This window comes from Mobula birostris, chromosome X (assembly GCF_030028105.1).
Source record: "Mobula birostris isolate sMobBir1 chromosome X, sMobBir1.hap1, whole genome shotgun sequence".
Classification (NCBI taxonomy): domain Eukaryota; kingdom Metazoa; phylum Chordata; class Chondrichthyes; order Myliobatiformes; family Myliobatidae; genus Mobula; species Mobula birostris.
The window spans coordinates 27,572,355-27,597,514 of NC_092402.1; the positions used below are offsets into that span (position 1 = coordinate 27,572,355).

Sequence of the window (25,160 nt, forward strand, 5' to 3'; positions counted from 1 at the left end):
AACATACCGAATCTCTTTAGCCTCCTGAGAAAGTAAAGGCATTGGTGAGCTTTCTTGACTGTGACATTAACATAATTGGACCATGGCAGACTATGGGTGATGTTCACACCTAGGAACTTGAAGCTCTCAACCTCAGCACTGTTGATGAAGACATGAGCATGTCCACTACCACACTTCTTGAAGTCAATAACCAGCTCTTTTATTTTGATGACGTTGAGAGAAAGGTTGTTGTCATGACACCATGTCACTAAGCTGTCTATCTCCTTCCTGTACTCCGACTGATTGCTAGCTGAGATGTGGCTCACTACAGTGGTATCATCTGCAAACTTGTAGATGGAGGTAGAACAGAATCTGACCACACAGTCCTGAGTGTCCAGGGGCTAGAGTAGGGGTCTGAGGATGCAATCTTGTGGAGCACTGGTGTTTAGAATGATCCTGGCGAGATGTTGCTTCCTAGCCTTACTGATTGTGGTCTGTTGGTCGGAAGGTCAAGGATCCAATTTCAGAGAGCGGTATTAACTGCAAGGGTCAAAGGTTTGGTGATGAGTTTGTTTGTAATTATAGTATTGAAGGCAAAGCTGTAGTCAACAATAGTCTGACATGGATGTCTTTACTGTCCAGGCGCTCCAGATGTTAGTGTAGGGGCAGGGAGATGCCATCCCCTATAGACCTTGATTGGGACCTCCTCCCATTGCTACTTTATCTCATTTCTGTTGAATCTTATAGGATATTGGTGTGGTTTTTTTTGGGAAGAGAATTCAGCAATAGTTCTTTAGGCTGTCAACTTTAATGTGGCAACTATTCTTCCCTTTAATTGCCTGAGTTTCACCAATAACTAGGTAGTACCTCACAAGGAACTTCCTTTTGTTATAGAATACACAGTACTCAAGGATTCAAAACTCTAAATCTGCTGCCTCAGAGTTCTATCAACCAGAGTTCTGTCCTGACATCCACTGCTGTGCACGTGGAGTTCACAGATTGTGCCTGTGATCACATGGGTTTCCTCCAGCTGTTCCAGCTTCCTCTAAACGTTTAGACAAAAGGGATTCATATAAAGGGATTACACTACCCTGAGATTCATTTCCTTGCAGGAATTCACAGGAAAATAGACAAATACTGTAGAATTTATGAAAAACTATAAATAACAAATAACTAATGTGCAAAAAGGAGACAAATCATTGTGCCATATCTCAGTCCTGATACCCTCTATGGGTTATTGGTACTCTGTGTGATATTCCTAATCCTTTCATAAGATACAATAGGGTCTTTTAAGAGACTCTTAGATAGGTACGTGGAGCTTAGAAAAATAGAGGGCTATGGCTAGGGAAATTCTAGGCAGTTTCTTGAGTAGGTCACATGGTCGGCACAACATTGTGGGCTGAAGGGCCTGTAATGTGCTGTAGATTTCTATGTTGTATGTTCTATGTTCTATAAGATAGTATATAAATGGTGCACTTGGGAATGTCGAAGAAAATCTATCTTGGACAATGCAGCCAGTAAGAGTTTGTGATTGGTATATTTATTCCAGGAGCATGGGGATTTTCTCTGCCACTATGAGTGGTAACTGCAAAGTTCTCTTTTTTTTTACTTGGCCACAGTTGAATCTGTTTACAAACTTGCATCATGCAATGACATTGCAGCCATTTGAGAGGAGAGCAGAGCAAGGGTGGGGCTCACTTACTGACGATGAAAAGGCCCATGGTCCTGAAATGTTTCACTCAGATAAAGTCACTGCTAGCTTACTGTAGAGGGCCAGGCTCTTAATCTTGCCTAGCCAGTATGCAGGGAGCATTTGGGGTACAATTGACAATTAGAGATTGTGAATATCGCCGTGACTCAGATATCTGGTGGCAAGCGGCTGTGTGGTGCGTCTCTGCTGCCTCAGGTTACTTGTGAAAAGGTGCCCGTGTTACCACACCAAAGGCTGCAGCTTCTATAGCCAACAGATCTCATTGCAACTGCACAGAAAACTTGGAAGCTAGAAGGTTGGATATCCAAAGGTGTGAATTCTTTCCAGAAGGTAAGCACGAGGTTGAGTAGGTCACACCATTCTGAAGGGCATAAAGGTGGAGGGCAACATTGAAATATCTCATGAATCTAAAAATGTTTCCTTCAAAAGGCAAACAAAATGGTCACCCCAGACTTTGCACTTTCCTTCCGATCTTGCAAAGCATCTTGGAACTCTTCTTAGTAGACATTAATCGACACAACCCTTTTACTGGAAACATTTTCCAAGTATCCTGTGTGGTAGTTGCTGGGGTGGGATGTGTGGGAGGTAAGACGGGAGTGGGGGCAATAAATCCTTGCTTGAGGCTCAATGACAGAGTCTTTTACCCTCTAGTGAGTCAACTTTTATTTCTCCATCTATACGTATAGGTCACATTCCTTTTTAATCTCATTCTCTTAATAGCAGTACATTAGGAATCTTACATTTAATGTTCTTATGTCTGGAGTTTACCTTCTAATATCATATTTACTATTCTTCCCTCAGCTTCTCCTTTTGAAACCATTACCTAAAAACTGATCACAACTACCCAAACATGATCCCATTGACAACAGGCAGCTCCCTGTAGTTGCTTGTGTTCCATCTCTGTATTCCTGTCTATTGCACTTACAGAGTACTAAGTATTGTGGATTATGTAACTAGTCTACAATGGGAAAGAAACAGAGTGATCTAATGAATAGACATCCACATAATGGCGGAAAGAATGGACAATTTACTGGAATTACTCAATCATTGTAACGTTACTGTTCTTACCAGTAAAAGTAGAATATGCTTACAAAGCATCTCATCTAAAATGTGCAGCTATAACTTTGTTGCACTGTACATTGAAAAAACAACTAGAACTATTTCAGCTCTTAGTTATTAAGAGAATTACAATATTTAATGTTATCTTTATAAAGAAATGATGATTGAAAGCATAATAAGACTATAAGACATAGTAGCAGAATTAGGCCACTCAGCCCATTGAGTCTGCTCTGCCATTACATCATGGCTGATTTATTTTCCCTCTCAACTTCATTCTCCTGCCTTCTCCCTGTAACCTTGATACTCTGAGTAATCAAGAACCTATCAATTTCCACTTTAAATATACTCAATGACGTGACCTCCACAACCATCTGTGGCAATGAATTCCACAGATTCACCACCCACTGGCTAAAGAAATTCCTCCTCATCTCTGTTCAAAATGGACATCCTTCTATTCTGAGGCTGTGCCCTTTGTTCCTAGACTCCCCCACTATTGGAAACATCCTCTCCACATCCACTCTATCTAGGTCTTTCAGTAATCAATAAGTTTCAATGTGATCTCCCCCCCGCCCCCCATTCTTCTAAACTCCAGAGAGTACAGGATCAGAACCATCATGTGCTCCTCATACATTAACCCTTTCATTCCTGGGATCACTCTCGTAAACCTCCTCCGGAACCTCTCCAATACCAGTACATCTTTTCTAAGGTAAGGGGCCCAAAACCGCTCACAATACTCCAAGAGCAGTCTGAACAATGTCTTATAAAGCCTTAGCATTACATCATTGCTTTAATATTCTGGTCCTCTCAAAATGAATGCTAACATTGCATTTGCCTTCCTCACCACAGACTCAAGCTGCAAGTTAACCTTTAGGGAATCCTGCAGAAGGACTCCCAATCCCTTTCACCTCTGATTTTGAATTTTCTCCCTGTTTGGAAAATAGTCTACACCTTTATTCCTTCTACGAAAGTGCATGACCATACACTTCCCGACACTATATTCCATCTGCCACTTAGCCCGTTCTCCCAACCTGTCTGCAGACGCCCTGCTTCCTCGACACTGCCTGCCCTCCACCTATCTTGGTATCATCCGCAAACTTGGTCACAAAGCCATCAATTCCATCATCCAAATCATCGACACATAACATGAAAAGAAGCGGTCCCAATACCGACCCCTGCGGAACACCACTAGTCACCGGCAACCAGGCAGAATAGTCACCCTTTATTCCCACTCTTTCCCTCCTGCCAATCAGCCAATCTTCTATCCATGCTCATGTCTTTCCTGTAATACCACGGACTCTTACCTTTTTAAGTAGCCTCATATGTGGCACCTTGTCAAGTGTCTTCTGAAAATCCGAGTACAATATCCACTGACTCTCCTTTGTCTACCCTGCCTGTAATTTTCTCAAAGGATTCCGGATTTGTTGGGTAACATTTCCCTTTAAGGAAACCATAAGCACAAGCCCCAAAGAAGGGTCTCAGCCCATAATGTTGACTGTTTATTCATTTCCATAGATGCTGCCTGACCTGTTGTTCCTCCAGCATTTTGTGTGTGTTTTAAGGAAACCATGCTGATTTTGGCCTATTTCAATATGCACCTCCAAGTACCTCGAAACCTCATCGTTAATAATAGACTCCAACACCTTCCCAAACTGGCCTAGAATTTCTTTTCTTCTGCTCCCCTCCCTTCTTAATCTGTGAAGTGACATTTACAATTTTCGGGTCTTCCAGACCATTCCTGAGAGTTAATGTATCTTCTTGGAAGTTTTACCTTTGTATTTTTTACCTCTCTGTGCAACTGTATAAATTTAGTACAGTGCACAAAGGTGGGAGTTGAAGTCTTGTCACTACTGGTCCAGATATGAACTTAGCACCTACAGATTTTGTAAACTACTGCAGCCACATATTTACATTAACAAGTTGATATGATGAATTGTGTTAAGGCTTATAGACAAAGGATCCTTATGAACTTTTAAAAAGAAATTCATTTAGCAAAGCAGTAGAGTGGGATTAATTGGATAATTTTACCAGAGCTTGCATAACAGCTGAATGGTCTTCAGTTTGCAATATGATTTTATAAACTTTAACTTAAAGTATCATCCTCTAAAAGCAGAGATTTTACTGGTGTCCTAAATGCACCATATGCTAAATGTCAATCTTCTGGAATTTATTTTATTATTTGTTAATTTATTTGTAGTAATATTACTTTATGTGTTTTGTGTGAGTTATAGGTACTTTGTTGTTCACCTTGGTCTGGACATACGTTGTTTAGTTTGGCGATATATACAGTTGAAATGATAATAAACTTGAACTTGAAAATTCAATGTGCAATTGCCAGTGCTAATTTCTGAACTTATCTAATGGGTATTAGAAGGGCCAGTGTCAATGAATCAGCAAATTCATTTGATCTCAATGTTCCAATGGTCTATGTACACTGACTCCTCCAACAGCACCTCCTTAACCGATAAGCTCAATTACCATGAACAAGTGAGTGTATGGCAACACTGCCACCTGCAGGTTCCTCTCCAGCACATATTGCCGTGACTTGGTCTCAATCCTGGAACTAACTCCTTTTTGAACAGCACTACAGGATTACCTTCACTAGACACAATGCTGCTGGTTCATGAATGCAGCTCACCACCTCTCTCTCAACGGCAATTAGTAATGAGCAATAAGTACTAAACATCTCAAAGATTTAAAAAAATGTTTCATCCTTTGAAGGTTTACTAGTTAGCCTTTTATTTGGTTGATATTTGTATTACTTTCGGCCCAATGTCCCAATTCCTAGTGCCACACTGCCATCTCGTGGCTACGATTTGCTGTAACCAGCACCCTATTCAGATTTGCACATTTAGTGGCAATTTGTTAATACTAGAGAAGTGTTAGGAGAGATCAACAAGATTGTCTTAAAACATACCCCAACTAAAATGCCTAGTTGTTAAAGAATTTGCACTGACTGTGCACTTCAAGGTCTTGTCAACGTTTGGTTGGGAGATACGTATAGTTTGTGAACTTCACAGGATTATTGCATTCTCTAATTTATAATTAGTTTAAAATCACTTGAAAAATCTGTGTTTATTGTTCAAAAAATCTCTTTCGAGATAGGCAACATTTTACTTCACTTTTTCTCCTCGTATTATTTAGGTAACAGCACAAATAAGCAAATGAATGGGGAGCAGAAGGGGGCCACTCAGACCTTCAAGCCTGTCCACTATTCATTGCAATCACAACTGATTCTACTTCCACTGTCCTGTTAGGAGAGAGTTCCAAAGACTCATACCCTTCTGAGAGAGAAAAAAAATCACCTCATCAACATCTTATATTGTCAACCCCATACTTTTAAACCTAAGTTCTAGGTTCTCCATGAGAGAAAGCATCTTCTCTACATTACCGTGTCATGTCTGCTTAGGACCCTATATGTTTTAATTAAGTCACCTCTCACTTTTCTAAACTCCAGTGGATACAAGCCTAGGTGTCTAACCGTCTCCCATATGATAAACCATTCATTCTAGATGCTAAGGTAGTAAACCTTCTCCAGCTGATTTCAATACATTAACTTCCTTTCTTAAAGAAGAAAACTACTACTGGCCATATTTTGTCAGATGTGGTCTTATCACTGCTTAATATAGTGGACTATAAACTCCCTAATTTTCCATTTCCCCTCTCACAATAAACAAAAAAATTCTGTTAAGTTTTCTCATTTCTTACTGAAACTACGCAATAGGCATTTGCAAATTATTAGGAACATAAATGCAATGTGTTTACATGCCTCGGCATATCAATTATCTGCAAACTCATATTATTTTCAAATAAATGAGTTACATTGACTATATTCCAAACTAATGGAGCCTTCCCTGAATTTGAGGAATCTTGGAAAACTAAAACCAATGTACCCACTGCCTTGGTAACAATTTCTTTCAAGACCCTAAGATGGATTTTACCAAGATTTAAAGACTTGTCAGCCAACAACTCTAACAATTTGTTTAGTACCACTTCCCTAGTGACTGCTACTCTCCTGGTTTATTTTCTCACTTCCAATTCTGTATTTACAGATAGTGTATTTCCATTAAGCTATTTACAAACCCTGTAGTGAAAGCTAATGCAATATGCCTGTTTAATTCACCAGCTATGTCCATTATTAATTCCCCAGACTCCCTTTCTGCAGGACCAATGCTCACATTGTAAATTGTTTTATTTTTTAAAATATCCAAAGAGATTCATACTACCTATTTTTACATTTTTATCTAGCTTTGGCTCATACTCTGATTTTTCCTTCCTTATTAATCTAAGGCAGGTCCACTTTATTTTAAACAACCCTGGAACTTATACAAGAGTGAGATTAGGTGATATGTGTTAGCAGTCTGATGTTGAATCATTCTAACCTGATCAGGGAGTATTTCAGGCTACATAAAAGTATGCATTTATCTATAAAATCATATTAAATAAAACTGAGTCTTCTACAACATGTAGAAACAAGTACTTACTCATTACAGTGCAGAAGGAAGCCATTTAGCTCAGCAGTTCTTACAAATAGTGTATGTGTCTTGCAACAAACAGACATTAAAAGCACATTTAACCCTTTAAGATTACTGATACTGTTCATTGCTGACTGAAATATTACAACCATAACATTTGAAATGCTAAACCTGATGAAATGGCTAAAACGCAGCCTTCAGGCAGAAAGCTTCTGGAAAAAGAACATACACTTACTTTTTCTTTCTGAATGTACAGAAATGAACCTTCTTTAATTAGTTTAAACCACTTCACCAATTTAGATGTTTAGTTTGAATTATGAAGATACTTAGTTACTGGACACATTCTTTCAGTGCAATCACCATCAAAGCATTCTGTATTGAAGCAAATCAGCTTGGGATGTTCTTAACTAAAACACTTGACGTAAGATGCACACTGGAGTGAGTCACTAGCTAGTACACTGTATCAGCAGGTTCTACATTGGATCCATTTGTTCATTAGGTTGTAACATTTTACATTGGAACTTAGAGAACATGCAATAGGTATTCCCATTGCAACTTCCAAAGCCAGTGCCTCAAGAAGGCAGCATCCATCATTGGGGACCCTCACCATCAGAGGCATGTCCTCTGCTCATTGCTACATCAGGGAGGATGTATTGAAGCCTGAAGACCTACAGTCAACATTTTAGGAACAGCTTCTTCCTCTCTGCCATCAGATTTCTGAAAGTCCATGAACTTATGAACACTACTTCGCCTGTCTCCTTAGCACTATTTAGTTACAAATGTTGTATTTATTGAAACTTAAAGTAATTTGTTGTGCTTTCACTGTACTGCTGCCACAAAATAACACACTTCATGATTCATCTCAGTGACAATAAATCGGATTTTTATTCTGATTCTGATTGGCACACTATGCACCTGAATAATATATCAGAGCATTCAGAGTGAAAGCATTATACAGAACCATATGTAAAGACACTCTACATAGGAGCAACAAGTGTCTAGACACTGGGTTATGGATAATATTCTATATAGTTACTTCCAGAAAGTCTAAAACACAGGACCTGATTATGGGTGCAAAGCTTCAGGCTACTTGTTACTAAGACATTGGCAGTCGGTCAGCAACAGACATTGTATCATTGCGTTCTAAAGTATGGCAATCTGAATCAAAACAATTGGTAAGGGACCCTTTGTTCTTTAGACATTCAGCATAAAAATGCTGCCTAAAGAAACAAATTATCTGCCATCTTCTTACAAAAGTTGAATGACATATTATTGGCATTAGTAGTGTTTCCCAAGGAGCATGGTATTTTGACTCTACATCATAAGACATTCCATGCCTCTTGGTTAAAAGCTGGGTGTGTGTAGCTGGAGTGATCCTCTTTTGATGACGTCTGGCTGAAATGGACTCTGGTTTAGGTGAAAAGATTTAGTAGACTTCGCAGATCTGATTTGTGCTGAGCAGGATGGCCACTAATGGGTTTACTCCAACTGAACCAAGCTAGTTGATCTGCTTGGAGATGAAGTGCTTCTAGTTAGGCATTGCAGTTGATCTTAAAGGCTCCTCTCACAGAATTTAAATGTGTATCACTAAAAATTAATTAACTGTACTTAAACTACTTTCTTAGCTGGAACTATCTTCTCCTTGCTAGGGAATGGTGTACCCTTTGCTCAAAGAGTGGGTATTGAAAGCTAAACTCATTGTGGAGGATAAACAGGGAAGTGAACTAGTCTTTGAAAAGTAGGTAGTTACAGCATAACTCCCCTTTAGTGACGGTACCCTTAGCTATCTATATCGGATAGTGCTTAAGATCTTTGAGTTTAGAATTTCACGCTCAGCGAACTCAACACCATCACAAATTCATGCACTATTCTGAACTTGGAACTTATCTCTGTTGCTTCATTCCCAATGAATCGAACTGCCAAAGCAGCACTGTGGGATATCCTTCAGCACTAGAACGACAGAGGCTCAAAGGAGTGGGTTGAACCACCTTCCAAATTGAAACGAAGTTGCACCCTTCAAGTGATTGTAATTCTGAGGGACATTGTTAGGGAAACATTCGCTGAGCTAGCTCTATAATGATCACCTCAAGTTTGGGAAAATGGGCAGAGTATGATGTGCTAATATCATTATCCTAGTCAGGTTATTGCAGTTTGCAGGCTTTTTAGTATATTTGGGTAACCTTAAGATCAAGGTTTTCTTTGAATAAAATTTTGATTTCTGTAGGCAATAAAGAAATCTCGATATTCTATATACTTAATTTTAATGTCAGTGGTTACTAAATTGGTCCGGTTTTGCTTTCTTATTCCGAGTTGGAAAATTACTTTTGGGGGTCTCTGCTCTGGTACAAATCTTTCTGATGTAGAGATTAAAATCTTTCCATCTTTCTCTGCAATTAAACCTGCATCAAGCTTACTGTGTAGTTTGGGTACAAAATTTTATTTGATGATATTCTTGGTTTATTATGTTCAAGGCATGATTATAAATGCAAAGTGTTTTTATAATCTAAGTATATTCACTCGTATATTTTAGGAATGTTGTCATCGAACTCTATATAAGAAGGAAGAAGAATAACTTTAAACAGAAAGTGAGCAACATGTCACACAAAGGATCCTATGAGCTCCAGAAGGTAAGTAAATGCAGGAGTCTTCAGTGTAATAAATACACATTCAAGATATTAACAAGACCAAAATTTGAAGTAAGCTTGAATAATCAGTTGTAGTGCCTGCTATTTGAGTTGAGCAATGAAATAGACATGTGTCTTTGAAGGAATATCTGAGAATTTCTTCTGCACTATTCACATCCTTCTGAGGAGCAATATCTGAGGTAATGTTTTGTACGTATCCCTGCCACATGTCAGACAAGCAGGAAGAGGGATGTGAGGAAAATGATCAGGCGTGACCATGTCTCCAACTTCTGTGGCTACAGCCCATCCAATGGCCATGAACTCAGCAAATAAATTTCAATAAGAGCTGGCATTGTCTTCTTCATGATAATCAAGGCAAACCATCATACCTGTCCACTTTTGGATAGCTCCTTTTGTCATATCCTGCACATCTAAGTGCAAAGGAGTCTATCAATAAGAGATGTAGAAGCTTTTGAACCATACAGTTGTCGTGTTTGAAAAGCTAGCAGTGTGCATAAGTGCACTGTGTGATGTGAGTGTAGTGCATGTATCCATGCGACAAGTTTGTGAGGGTGTGGTGAAGCCAATGAAGGTTAGGTAGGCTCCCTAATTGATGGACAGTGTCAGTGAATGAACAGTGGTGGTGTGGTAAATTGTGCTGTTCTGAGGTTAATGGTGCAAACAGAAGAATGCATTCACTGACCTTGACCGCGCTGGTAAGGTCATTAAACTTCTGGCATGCCACATATCCTTGATAGTTGATATGTAGCACTGATCTCACTGTCTGTTTATTCCCAGACCTTTCAGTTTTGCATCTGGAAGCCTCATTTCCCCCCCTGCAAATCCATTACACAAGTCCTTCTTTCTACATCTGTGATCCTGATCTCAACTGCATTATCCAAGAATCTTGGAATCTACTCTTTTCTATATTGTACTATGCTTCACTATTTCCCAGGTTACACTCACTCCATACAAGACTGGAGTCCCCTTCCTGCCTAACTTTAATTAGTATCAGTGGCTCATGATATTATCCCTCCGCTGATATGTCTAGTACATGCCGAGTTAGTGCGCTATTCCAGCATAATCAGTGAGTTAGTTGTGCATTGTGACACTCTCTCATAAGTGGATAATTAAACAACCACCAAATATTTTCCTCATAAAAATGGACTGTATGTTTCTGTTAGCACTTAGAAATGGCAGTATCAGCCGAAGTGTTAAATTTAACAAGTTACAGGCAGCAAAGATAACTGGCCCCAATATACATCAAACCAATGCAGGAGTGCAAGAAGAAAGATCAGAGTACTTGAGCATGGAAATATGGCCTTTGTCAGATCCATGGTGTACCCTGCTTTCAAAATGTGATTGTGATTATCACAGGCGACTAAGAACAGACATCCCCTTGTTGTCTCTTCAATGTTTCAAGCACTGAAATTTGGAGATTCCTATTGAGGCAAATATTTAATAATAGTTTCACTACTATGCTGATTACCTAATAATTATTGGGGAGAACTCAATCATTTATGAAATTACTACATGAAATTTTATTTTATTTTTATTTAGAGATACAGCACAGAACAGGCCCTTCCTGCCCAACAAGTCGCACCACCCCATAACCCACCTATTTAACCCTAGCCTAATCACAGGACAATTTACAATGACCAATCATCTACTAACCGATACATCTTTGGAATGGGGGAGGAAACCGGATCACCCAAAGGAAATCCACACATTCATGGGAGAATGTACAAACTCCTTACAGATGGTGTCGGAATTGAACGGCGAACACTGACACCATGAGCTGTAATATTATTGTGCTAGCCGTTACACTACCATGTCGCTTTGAAGATTAATACTGGCTTCACTTGTGGTATATTATCGCCACAGATGATCACAATGATCAAAGCACCAGATAATTTTCTGTAAAATCAAACCAAGCGAATCTCGATTTGATTTCTCAATCATCAAACTAAACCACTGATATTGGAATAATATGGCCCCATCTCTTGTGTTGCTCAGTAGCAGCCAAACGGAATTATCAAAATGTTTCATGGTGTACTTAGTTCAACAGAATAAACAATATTTTGGTGGGGGGAGGGGCTGTTGATGGACAGTCAATCCAATCCAATCTTCATTTCCTAATACCTCTCCACCTGTGCCACTCTGTAGAGTAAGAGTTGTTGATTGTTCCACTTAATGCCAAATAGGACCCTTCCTCACCCAGAGGCATTGAGGGTCACTTCAGTGATGAAGAGGAAGATGACTTGGACAGGACTCTGGAAGTGGCGAGTTATGAGGACGTAAACTTTGAAACCGAAGAGTCTAAATTGAATGATGATGATGATCTTAATTGTGAGTAGATATGAAATATACTGAATCATTTTCAAAGTTCAGCTAGTGAGCACATTGTAATTTGTTAACTCATAGTTAACACAAAAAGAGAATTTTTACCGTCAATGGAAATAGACAAGGGAAAGCTGTCAATAGTATTGAATTGAAAACTAAGCCAATGCTATGCATTCTGAAGCAAGCATGATGAAATTATCAAAGCTTTGTTATATCCTTTCTCCGATGTCAATAGATTAGTGAGGATACTGGGAAAACAATAATTTCTTTCAGCTGAAAGAATCCAGTATTCAGCTGAAAAAATACCAGATCTAGCATTTGCTGTCACTTACTGTAGACTGAGCCAGATAGAAAGTCAGACTCTACCCGTGAGAGTCACTGAGTTCAGATTCCAAAACTGAGAGTTCAGGGAGTACAGTTTCCAAGTTCAGATTCAAGGCATGATGTTCAATGATGTCAGGCTGCAGGAGAACAGGTCCAGTGAGTTTATTCTCCAGAATTGAGGGTCACTGAGTTTAGACTTCATGGGTGAGCATTCCATGAGTTCAGACTGCAGGCATGAGAGTTCAGTCAGTTCAGACACAGGCCGCGAGTCTGATTTCAGGTTCCAGGCATTAGTTTTCAATGAATTCAGACTCCACATTTGTGAAGTCAGTGACTTAGACTTCAGGAGTGAGGGTTCTATGAGTTCAGGCTTCAGAAATGAAGGTGAAGTTCAGAATCCAGCAGTGAGGGTCATCGAGGTTGAACTCCAAGAATAAGAGTCACTTAACTTTTCATATTAGCAGTAAAGATGAACTTTGATTCTAGAACTATTGTGACCTTGTTGGATTTTAGAGGGAGTTCTTGCTTCACTCATGAGGGGCTTTGGTTAGCCCACACCTGGAGTATAAATATACTTTGCTTTCTTTATATATATTATATATTTGTCTGTATAAGGGTTCTCCTGGACTAGTTCCAGACAAGAAGAAATTGCATAGGGTTGGCTTATGTATGGTGATGTTTAAAAGAATATTAGTTAATGTGAGAGTGCTTGATTCGTTGGTCACTGAGGGTTGTTTCCCTTGGTCGGAGATCTGAGAAACAGGTGTCGTAGTCTCTGTAGAAGGATTTGGTGTTTGTTAACAAAATTAAGATGTCTTCATTTTGTAGACTTTGTATCTTTGGGATCCTCTTCCCTCGAGGCTGTGAATATCCAAGCCTGAGATCTGTGGATTTTTGGATACTAATGGAATCAATTAATATAAGGCTTAAGCAAGAAAATGGAGTTGACAGATACAGCAGATTCAGGGAGTCACATAATCTAATTCTGGTCATCTCCCTTACCTTCTTAACTGAATTCAGATGCCAAGCTGAAGAATAGCAAATTTTGAGAAAGCATTGACAACAATAAAATCCAGGACAGAAGTGAGAATAATAAACCCGAAACTAGAGAAGCATTATACCGCAGAATCTGAAAGTTTGACCCGGAGGAATTGATAGCCAACTTTCTGACAACATTGTAACTAGCAATGTTTTCCCCTGTTTTCATTTGGCTAAGTTTATAAAATATTCTCAAAACAGTCAATTAAAGTGGGTTTCTCAGGATATACATTGAGGATGTAATTGAACAACACAATTTAATTTAGTTTTAATACATCCTTGTTAATATTCCTTTTAACAAATCTCTCATAGACCTTCGTGACCTAATTGCCTGCAGCCCCCAAGTACCTTCCACTGATAGTCAGGAAGAGAAGACAGAACCTGGGGACCAGGTAAAGAGCTCGATTGCTCTATATACCAGAGTGTGTTCCTGACTGGTGCATAACCTATCTACTGCTAGATTTCACTTGTCAGCGATATACCCTGGACACTATGTACTACACTTAAATGGAAGAAAGTATCATATTACACTTGGCACATGGAACAAAACAAATACATTGATTAGTCAATATCTGAAATGGGATTGTATTCAAGATTTAACAGAACTAAACCTCTGTTATGAACTGAAGTTAGCAATAACCAATTGGATCTACGGTATTTTGTACTGCAATTCAGAGACAAAAATGCACCTTTCCAACTATCACTCTGAGACCAGTATCAAGCAACTGATATGAACATTAGCTCCCAGGCTTTTTCCCCCTTTCCTTCGCAAACCATCATCATTATAAGGCCAAGTGTTTTCATTCTTAGAACAGTTTTTAAAATAACTGGCAAGAAACAAGGCTGAAATTTCTGGACAGTTGTTCCATCAGGTATAGTGTGGCATATTGAATAGCTGAAGGCAATAGAAATGGCGTTCTGAAGACTCGTAGAAAGGCAGATGGATTCGTTTTGAGTTTCACTTGATTAAACTTGGGCAGCATTTGCAGAATTTTATTGAATAGGTGAGAGAGAGTCCATAACATGACAGAGAGACCATATGTAACTGCAGAAGGAGTGGTCCAAACATTCAATGAACATGAAATATAAATGCAGATTGTGGAAATCCAAAATACAACTAGAAAATGCTGGAACTACACAGTAGGTCAGTTGGCATTAGTCCTACTGAGTTTTTCAACATTTTCTGGCTTTGGTTTAACTAGTTTTACATATTCTAATTTTTATATCCTTACTTCAAAATCCATAAAGCTGATCATTTTACATCACTTCACCTTAACCTGTTTTGTTTTCTTATACACCTGTATGTGTGCAACAACTCTCCTGAAATTCCTTTTTATGTCCTAAAATAAATATCAGTATTAAAACACATTTACAAAACTATTAATTTCTTTTAAAGTGAGATTGTAAATTTCTGAGGTTGCAAATCTGCCTTCTTACAGCAGGGAATAAAACTAGGAATGGTTACTCAGCAGTTGAATTACTACTATCAGTTGCATGTAATAGATCCTGAGCAGTTCTTTTTATAAAGGAAGATTGATGTGAGCCTGCTTCCAATACATCTGCATAACACGGTCTCCAAGCCTACCTTTCCATTCCCTGTCTTCTTGACATACTCAGCCAGCATCCTTCTGAAAACTCTTAAGCCATAACATTGTGGTAATTGGATCCAATTCTACAATTTTCTGAAGGCAAAATTTTCTTCTTACTTCCTTATGAGATTGATCCGTAAATATCTTGGATGTGAGAGTTGGTTTTAGGTTCTGCTGAAAGTGGAAAGACTGGAATAAGCTTTAAGGAGCAGATCTATGTGTATTTGGGTTGGAAGAGTTAAGATCTTTATACCATTCCTGCTCAACAACTTTGGCATTTCGCTGCACTGCTTTAGGCAGTGTGTGTATAACCCAAGATCTGGTTGATTGTCAGTTTTAAAACAATCAATTGTAGCGACAGTAACATGGTATTTGCACTTTAATTATGAGTTCATGTACTTCCGAAATATCCACAAACTCATAGCAAATCTATGCCAGCAGTTATTGTGGGGACTGAAGGTAAGACTGGGAGGTACACCAGTGAGTATGATGCCTTTCAGTTGCAAGTTTTCTATAAAATACACTTGCTGAGACTTGGATAATTTTTGTGATCATCTATATTATCTGCACTGATCTAATAGATTTGTGTATGTGTGTGTGTGATTATGTTCACTGTTGATGAGACCAAGGGACTAATACACATGGACAGGATCAGAGAATCATGAAAAGAAATTATATTTATGTGGCTAAAAAATATGAAGCAACCAAAATAGTAGTGTTGCACACCCTTGTTCTTACCATATAACTGCAAGCTCTTCCTCCTTCTGACATTCAACTTGAGTTAATCCCTACAGCTTCAGCAAGGAGGAGACAAGCCTTCAATCCCTACTTCAACTGCTGAGCTGCTCTTGGCCAATGCATTGTAGATTTTGAACTGCCAATCGCAGCTCAACTTATTCCCACACAGAATCAGGCTTGGCCATCAGGACCACAAGGATCTCACATGAACTGAGAAAGAGAAAAGACAACAGATGAGAAGAAAAAGAGGTTCTCTGGGCACTCACTTCCATTGCTCTTTCATACCTGTCCCTGTGAGGAACTGGCTGCACTTCCCTCCTTGCCAATGAATTGGAGAAAATTTTACTGCAAATCAGCATGGTTATGAAAAAATTAGCAGGGCTTGGACATCATCTATTCTTTTTAAGGTCACATAAGTAGTGTAAACGTTGTTGAAGGGCTGCACACAAGGTCTGATTGCCTTCAACCATGATGGAATGGCAAGCAGACTCGATGGGCTGAATGGCCTAATTCTGCTCCTATGTCTTATAATGATATTGTGACCCATGAATATTTCATGCCATAATGTGAGTGAGCTTTTGTTGTTTATGTTAGTGACTCTGTTACTGACCAGTATTCTTTCAGCAATGCTACCAGGACTGCTCCTAGCAAAGATGACAGTGATACCAGCTTTTCATTGTCTGACCTTCCCAAACCAAGACAAAGGCATTAAATGATTGAAGAACTGAAGGACATTTGTCACATCAACTGCACAAGAAAGCAGCTGGATCAAGGAGAATGAATGCAAATCGATAGAATGTCCTTCAAATAATCTTCTAGAAACACCTGAGTAACAATAACACACATTATCACTTAATGCATATGCCTTTTCTTCTCCCATTGGGCAATCTCTCAAGATCAAGAATGACTAATTTTTAATACTCTTTTGTGGGTTGTGAGGTGGCTAATGAGGGGAATATAAGAAACGCAAAGTCTTTCATAGGTTGGGCAGCTGGTTGATGAGACAGGTGGCTGGATAGTTTTGGAGGTAAACACTCTTTCTGCTACCAGCACAGTGGACCTCTGTGTGCTCCCAATGCAAGGACTCAATGTTCTCCCTACCACCTAAATGCTCCCTTTCCATTCTGAGTGGTCATGGGCTACAAGTTCACATAGTTGTTGCATGGGGGATGTTGTATTTCATCAAGGAGGATTTGAATACATCCTTGAACATTTTGTTTTGTCCACCTGAGAATGTCTTACTATGTTAAAGTGTCTATTTCAGGAGTCTGGTGTTGATCATGCAAATGGCATGACATAACTAACTAAGGACATCAGTACTGTGGATATTGACCTGAGAGAGATCAGTTGTTCTTCCACTGAATTTGGATGATTGTGCAGAGATAGATCTGGTGGTATTTTCCAGTGGCTCAAGCTGCCTGATATACGTAGCCCAAATTCAGGAGCATTTGGGCTCGCTCTTGCCCCATAGACCATGTGCTAAGTCTCAGTCCTTGGTCTTAAAATCTTCAAAGCTAATACATTGAAGGTGGTGGTGAATGTCCAATAGCATGATAAACACTGGTTACTGCTGCACTGACCACTACCTAATCCATTCGATTATCTCCATCAACTTGAGACCAAAGTTTTAACGTCAACAGAAGCACTGAATTTCAATATCAAGGTCCTCAGGAACCCCACAAAATTGGCCCATCTCAGGCTACGCCTCATAAATGGCCTCTCAACTCTTTGCTGCCCTGAAATCTGACAAAACTGGGTTCTGTAATCAAGATAGGAGTGAGAAACCAGGAGGGAAACAATGGGCAAAGCCGTCTCTGCATGAGCAATGCAGCTGAGTATCTGTGAATAAATCGCACACACTGGACAGCGCCTGCACATGTGTGAACTGTAATCCTCATGTCACAGAATCTTCCCTCCGGTTATCTTTGCCCAATTTACCAATGGATCTAGACCTCACTCAGTGAAAGTAATGTGCAAAGCTAGCATGCATTAAAAGAAAACATGCAAAGGTAACTTCTGTTGCACAATGTGATGGTCAGGACTGTCATGATCAATCTCAACAACGGCAGACTTGAACATTGCTCCATTTTGGAACTTGGGAATTTTGATCTTTTGACAACAATATTGGCACACTGAATGAGACACTATAGGAAGGAAATGACTAGTTTCAGGAACAATATGGTGGATCCAACAGAAGAGGAACATCATCTTCACATAGTGAGCTTTGCCATTGAGAATGAACTGGTGGTGTTTCTGCAATTAGTTGCCTTGCAACCCTTGGGCTCAGTCTAATATTGAACCAGCACACAACAGTGATCAGTGCGCACTCTCCAACTCTTGAAGCTTTGGATGAGGCCAGGCAGGAGTTCACTTCTGGTCTTGTAAAAAACTCTGGGTTGCATTCCAAAAGGAGACGAGCTGATCCTGCTGGTCACTTTCAATGGGAGTTTGGGAAACGACACAACTCTCTGTGAAGATGAGGTCAGCAATGAAGGAGCAGTGAAGGCCAAGTGTAACAGGATTCGTCTTTTAGTTCATGGTCTCATCATAGCAAACACTCTGGCTTGTAAGAGCAAAAACACAAAACACCATGGTATCACCTCTGGACCAAGCACTGGTTCCTGCTTGATTTTTTTTCTTATTCATCTCTCATTGCTTATGCAAAGGTGATAGTGAGCTGCCTTCTTGAACTGCTGCAGTCCCTGAGGTGTGGGCTGTGTACAACACTGTTAGGGAGGGAGTTGCAGCATTTTGACCAACTGACAGTGAAGCAATGGCAATATATTCCATTATATATGATATATATAAGTCAGGATGGTGTGAGGCTTGGAGATCAGCTTCCATGTAGTAGTGTTCTCTATTCTTTTGCTGCCCATGTCTTTCTCACTGGTAGAAGTCGTGAGTTTGGAAGATTCTGTCTAAGTTTCTTGGTGAGTTGTTCCAGTACACCCTGTAAATGGTACAAACTGCAGCTACTATGACTGAATTTTGGTGATTGGGGTGTCTATCAAGTGGGATGCATAGTGCCGAGCTTCTTGAACATTATTAGAGCTGCACTGATCCAGGCAAGTGGAGACTGATACTTCAAACTCCAAACTCGAGCCTTGTAGATGATGGACTGGCTTTGGGAAGTTAAGAGGGGAGTTACTCCCCTCAGGATTCCCAGCTTCTAACCTGCATGTGTAGCCATATTATGTATGTAGCTATTCTGGTTTAGTTTCTGGTCAATAGTTACCCCACAAGATGGGGCATTCAATGATTATTTAATCATCTGAATGAGAGGCAACAAAGTTATACCCATCATCATCACCATGCTGGGCACTAATAACTCTGGACCACCACATACCCTCTTAATTATCTCAAGAATATCAGGATCCACAGAAGAACTGCAGCTGTGAAGAGATTCTTGGCTTTTCTAGTAAGTAGAACCAGGACTGAGTTCATGAGAAAGTCCAGGAGATCAAGGGAACTAATTCACCACAGACATAAGGTGTTCTTGAATTGGGAGATCCAGCTTTCCTCAAGGGAAAAGAAAGAGGTCTACAGATACCTGAATGCAGGGGCAGAGGTCCAGAAATCTAGGACCTATGGAACAGATGGTGAATGGAGACAACACTGAAGGGTTGTTAATTTGCCAACATTTGTGAGTTCTTGTGAGTTCTTCAGTATTGTGTGTTTGTGAGTTCTTCAGCATTGTGTGTTTGTGAGTTCTTCAGCATTGTTAAAAGCTGCATCCGTCAGAGAGTCATGAATTGGGTGTGAACTTATCAGGGCAGAAATAATCAACACACAGTGGAAGGATAATCATTCAATATTAATAAAGTACTATATGTGGACACAGCTCCACACTGTTATAGAGAGCCATATTACAGACAACGAAACACAGAGGAAAGACCTATGTGCACATATTTTAATTTTTTGCCTGCAGCAACCCACAACTGCTTTTTTTCCATTGGAGAGCAAATAGAGCTGGACAATCATCACCAGTGATATTCACATCCCACAAATAGATAAAAAAAATGAAACATTGTCTCTTCCACCCTTTGTTAGCTCCAAATTAGAAAATAGGCTTTCATCTTTTCACAACTGCTTTCTGATCACTGTAGATAAGACTGTGAGAGATAAATTGTCAAAGACCTTTTAAAAATATGATAATTCAACAACCGATATAAAAAAAATGGCATCATATCAGATAAAACAGAAATAGAATACAAAACTTTGACAAGCCAGAGAGAAATCTAATCACCTGGCTGAACTCACATATTAAATAGTTCCTACGAAGCCATAGTAAGTGACAAATTATGAGTAATTTTTAGTTACTGCTTGATATATACTGATATTCTACTATGGGAGGATATAACATATATTGCTGTGATATAACATACAGGTATACATGTGTATTATTTTAATGGGATGCATAATAGTATGTCCTTTATGAGAAAAGGGTCACCAGAGTGGGGATGGTAATAGGATGAATATACCTTTTCTTGGTTGTCATTTAATCACAAGGTGTAAAACCATCAAAGTTCAAAGTAAATTTATTGTCACCATATACAACCTCAAGATTCATTTTCTTGCAGGCAATCCCAGTAAGTACAAGAAACACAACAGAATCAATAAAAAAACACACCCAACATGATGGCCAACAACCAATGTGCAAGAGGAAAACATTAAACTCTGCAAATACAAAAAGAAAGAGAGAAAAAGAATACATACGCAATAAATATTGAGAACATCAGATGAGAAGTCCTTGAAAGGGCCTAGTTTGAAATCCTGGTTGTGGGAACAGTCCAATGATGGGGCGAGTGAAGATGAGTGACATTATTCCTCTGGTTCAAGAGCTTGATGGTTGAGGGGTAATAACTATTCCTGAACCTGTTGGTGTGGGACCTGAAGCTCCTGTACCTACTTCCTGATGGCAACAGTGAGAAGAGAGCATGGCCTGGATGCTGGGAATCTTGATGATGGGTGCTGCCTTCATGTAACAGTGCCCCATGTAGAAGTGCTTAATGGTGGAGGGAGCTTCACACGTGATGGACTGGGACGTATTCACTGCTTTTTGTAGGCTTTTCTGTACAAGGACATTGGTGTTTCCATGTCAGGCTGTGATGTATCTAGTCAATATACTCTCCACTACACATCCATGGAAGTTTGTCAAAGTTTTAAATGACATGCCGAACCTTCACAAACTTCTAAGAAAGTAAAGGCACTGCCATGCTTTCATCATAATGGCACTTATGTGCTGGGCCAAGGATAAATCCTATGAAATGATTGTAAATGAAATATGGGAGTAAAAGTGTTCACATGGTCTTGATGCCTTCAGTTGTTGACCACTTCTTAATTGGATTTTGATGCTTGTAACTTGTAATTTTTTTATCAATTCTGTAACAATTAATAATTACTCATTTTTTCTCTATACAGCTATCCCCTGATGAGCCAAGTCCAAAGCCTCATCGGAAGTCCACTCCCAAGCAACGTACTGATGATTCTGGGTAAGTGAACACATCAAAGCTTCTTGATATGATTGTAATGGAAAGTTGTTGATAAATTGCCAATATGAAACCTTCTTATGCCTGCATTTTTTCCCTTATTGCCCAGAAATAAATAGTTGTTTTGTTTTATTGCCTCCCATGTATGAGGATATGAATTGTCTCCACCCCATGCAAGATTAATAAACTGGCTGGTCTTTTCCTGTCTTACAATTTTGTCTGTTCGTATTTGAATTGTATGATGTTTATAAAGAGAAATTACTTGAGTTTGATTGCGTCACCAAATAGGAAAGAGTATCTTCAGCACAATCACGTCTGGTTAATATAAATCTTGTACTTTTCCTTCTACTATTTCCTTGAGATATATATTAACAGCAGTTCAGGAAATCCAGTGTTTGAAAGGGGAAGTGACTCAAATAATATTGTTAAAAACTATTCAGTTGTTCATTAGTAATGAAAATGTCAAAGTTCTACATGGATGAAATTTCCACCTATTCACAACAATTATGGACTATATATAATTAGTGATATCCCTACAATTGGTTTCTAATTTTGTTATTGTTTCTGTTTTTGTAGCAAAGACAAAACACTTCTCCAAAAGGGTAAGTGGCATACTTCACTCTTTATACCTAATGTTTTCAACAAGTCGATCACTTTAAAATTTCTTGTTATTAAAACATCAAAATATAACTCTGCACAACTATGTCAAGGCATGCTGTACATTTTAAAAACAATGGTTAGCAATGTCATCTGCATAATTTTAAGGAAAAGTTAGTAACAGTTGATTTGGAATATAGTCTTCTTCATCTTCAACATATCCTCAGGATTGAAGGTGTGTTGACAGTGTTAGGCTTAAACATAATTTATAACTCAGCTTCCAAAATTACATAAGTCTTTAATAACATAATATGTTAGTAATTTATTGGAGATTTATAATAATACTATGTATCTGTAAAATACTGACACTTCAAAAGATTCCACAGAATGATTGCATGTGCAATTTATTATGATTTGGTATAACCACATAGGTGTATTAAGCAAATTTTGACTTGTGCCTGTGTCTGTATAAAGCTGGATCTAAATCTATTAAATAAACATTTAATGGTTATGTTGTACATAAAATTCTCACCTTTATGTGCAATCAAGAAAAGTCAGATAAAAGCCTCAAATGCCTGATCCAAGACTGACCTGGCTACAGTACCAGACACAACAGTGAACATTGCCAGGACTTGAAGAAAATAAATGATAAAATAATTCACATTTTTTGGTGAGTCTTTAAAAAGCCACCAATGTCTAATGTTGGATATGCAACTTTCACTCGATATAGTCGATAATCAAAACAAATGAAAAAAATGTGTGCTTAATGCAGTATTCTATTCTTACAGTCTAATTAATTGTATAAACTCCAACTCCAAATCTCATTAAATGACTTTTCATTTGACATTGCCATTTCTGGTCGTTTAATTTTATGTTGCACTGTGATCAGGATATCATCTGTCTCAATTCCTGGTCTCGTAGCTGTAAATAAATTACAGTGGAAAGACTGGGCTCCTCAGTTGGTGCTCACATTCCCAAAACTTACTTTGCATTCTCTTGGTGTTCTCTATCAAAATGGCACTTGCTATTCTGTAGTTGTATTCAATCCAGTTTTTCTAATCTAACTATTGGCTCTCAGTATCAAATGGTTAACATCTGAATCACACTGTGTGGAGTGTAGTATATTACGAAAGAGCTTATAGTCTGAGAGAAATCGATTTCTACAATGTGGTCATGTTAGGAAGAAGACAGTGTGGCTGGAGTACTGACTATCAAAATTGAAATAAATCATAAATTAAAAAGTATAAAGTTTTTTCAGTAACAATAAATGTTTTAAAATTACTGTTCCGATATTCATTCTGTTTGTAAACAGATCCCAAAGTGAGTCATCCTCCTCAGTCTGAGAAACATGCCAAAGAATTTGGAGAAGATGCCTTTAGCAAGGTACAGTTTAAGGAGATAAAGTCTTACTGTAACCGTTCAAACAAGAGATTAAACTATATTACGACAGGAAGGAAGAAGTGGGATTCTAACTATTAATTATTTGATCACATCTACTGGATTTCGCAATAACTTGTTGATTCTGAAAAATGTAGTAAGGGCTACGTGAAAGAGCTCCATTAACGTCTTTCTTCCTGAGATTGTCATCGGGCTTATCTTCACATGAGTGGAATGAAGTCTGATTTAAGTTGCGTTAAAACAATGCTGAGCAATTACACTCACACTTTTGGAAATCTATTCCTTTGTTTTATTTATTTTCCCATGAAAACTGTTCTGGCTTCTAGAGTTACAGTTCATTTTGTATGAGCATCACTTCCTACATGTAAGCTGCTTTTTATATTATTTCCTGGGCAGTTGTTATTCTATTTGAAGCACACGGTGGAAAGACATACATCTCCATTTACTCTTTATTTGCCCTTGAAATAGCAATATCTTTTTAAAGAAAAGAGATCGCATTAAAAACCAGGAGAAAGCTTCTGTCTCGGGTGATTTTTGAGAAGTTGTTAGTTCACTGCATAGCTAAGCAGTGAAGGCAGTAGAAAAACCAAGTCCCAATAGTGTTAAATGTAATTTATTTTTTATCTTACACCTAGGCCTTGTTGAGGTGGATCTAAACCTTCTGCTGTCCTTTATTATTCACTTGTCAGCTCCATATTTTTTATGATTACATTGTTTTAATATAGTATGTAGACTCTATTTTAAAACAGAGTCAGTAATATTGGAACAGTTTATTATTGTTATGTATATGGAGATACAGTGAAAAGCTTTTGTTTTGCATGCAATCCAGGCAGGTCATGCCGTACATTCATGGACAATAAGACAAAAAATGCAGGTATAAGAAAGTTTCATTTTGGCAATTTATCAACAACTTTCCGTTACAATCATATAAAGAAGCTTTGAGTTAGAAATAAGAAAACAGAATGCAGAATATACTTTATAATGTTGCAGCTTCAGAGAAAGTGCAATGCAGGTTGACAAATAAAGTTCAAGGGGCGCGGTTAGGTAGATTGGGAGATCGAGGCTTCATCCTTTAGTATATGAGAGTTCCATTCAAGAGACTGTTGAGAGTGGGATAGAAGCTGTCTTTGAATCTGACGGTTTATGTTGTCAGGCTTTTGTACCCTCTGCCCAATGAGAGAGGAGAGAAGAGAAGATGGCCAGGGTGGGAGAGATCCTTGATTTCGTTGGCTGTTTTTCCAAGGTGTAGACGGAGTCGATGGAGGGAAGGCTAGTTTGCATGATGGACTGGGCTGTTTTCAAAAATCTCTACAATTTCTTGTGGTCTTCAGCAGAGCAGTTGCCGTACCATACCACAGTCCCTTACCTTCTGACCTCATATCCCACCACCCACCAGCACCCACACTACATTTACTATTTCCTCCTCCCATTTCCCCCCCTGAGATCCCCACCTCCTGGTGATGCACATGTAATTCCTTTGTTCAAGAAAGGTAATAGAGATAACTGGGAATTACAGACCAGTGAATCTGATGTCAGTGGTGGGCAAACTATTGAAGAGGATTCTTAGAGACAGGATTTATGAGCATTTAGAGAGGCATAGGCTCATTGGGGACAGTCAAAATGGTTTTGTGAGGGGCAAGTCATGCCTCACAAGTCTGACTGGATTTTTTGAGCAAGTGACAAAACAAATTGATGAAGCTAGAGCAGTGGATCTGGTGGATATGGATTTTAGTAAGGAAGTTGACAAGAGGATTTGATCAGAGAGTCAGGAGGCTTGGGATCCAGCGAAACCAGGCTGT

General features: G+C 38.9%; 1 protein-coding gene across 4 annotated transcripts in view; it reads left to right on the plus strand.

The window, feature by feature from the left end:
* Window positions 1-1,755: 1,755 nt before the first annotated feature.
* The window catches only part of LOC140191929 (anion exchange protein 2-like), an 80,362-nt gene continuing 56,957 nt past the window's right edge, over window positions 1,756-25,160 (plus strand). Inside the window, exons 1-7 of one of the 4 annotated variants that reach the window (XM_072249814.1) lie at window positions 1,756-2,020; window positions 9,752-9,848; window positions 12,050-12,194; window positions 13,863-13,942; window positions 21,299-21,369; window positions 21,943-21,968; window positions 23,276-23,346. In XM_072249814.1, the coding sequence (XP_072105915.1) occupies window positions 9,816-9,848; window positions 12,050-12,194; window positions 13,863-13,942; window positions 21,299-21,369; window positions 21,943-21,968; window positions 23,276-23,346 (426 nt within the window). In that variant the 5' untranslated portion in view covers window positions 1,756-2,020; window positions 9,752-9,815. Of the gene's footprint in view, window positions 2,021-9,751; window positions 9,849-12,049; window positions 12,195-13,862; window positions 13,943-21,298; window positions 21,370-21,942; window positions 21,969-23,275; window positions 23,347-25,160 lie in introns of those variants that run through there. The other 3 variants (XM_072249811.1, XM_072249812.1, XM_072249813.1) reach the window with 3 other exon arrangements.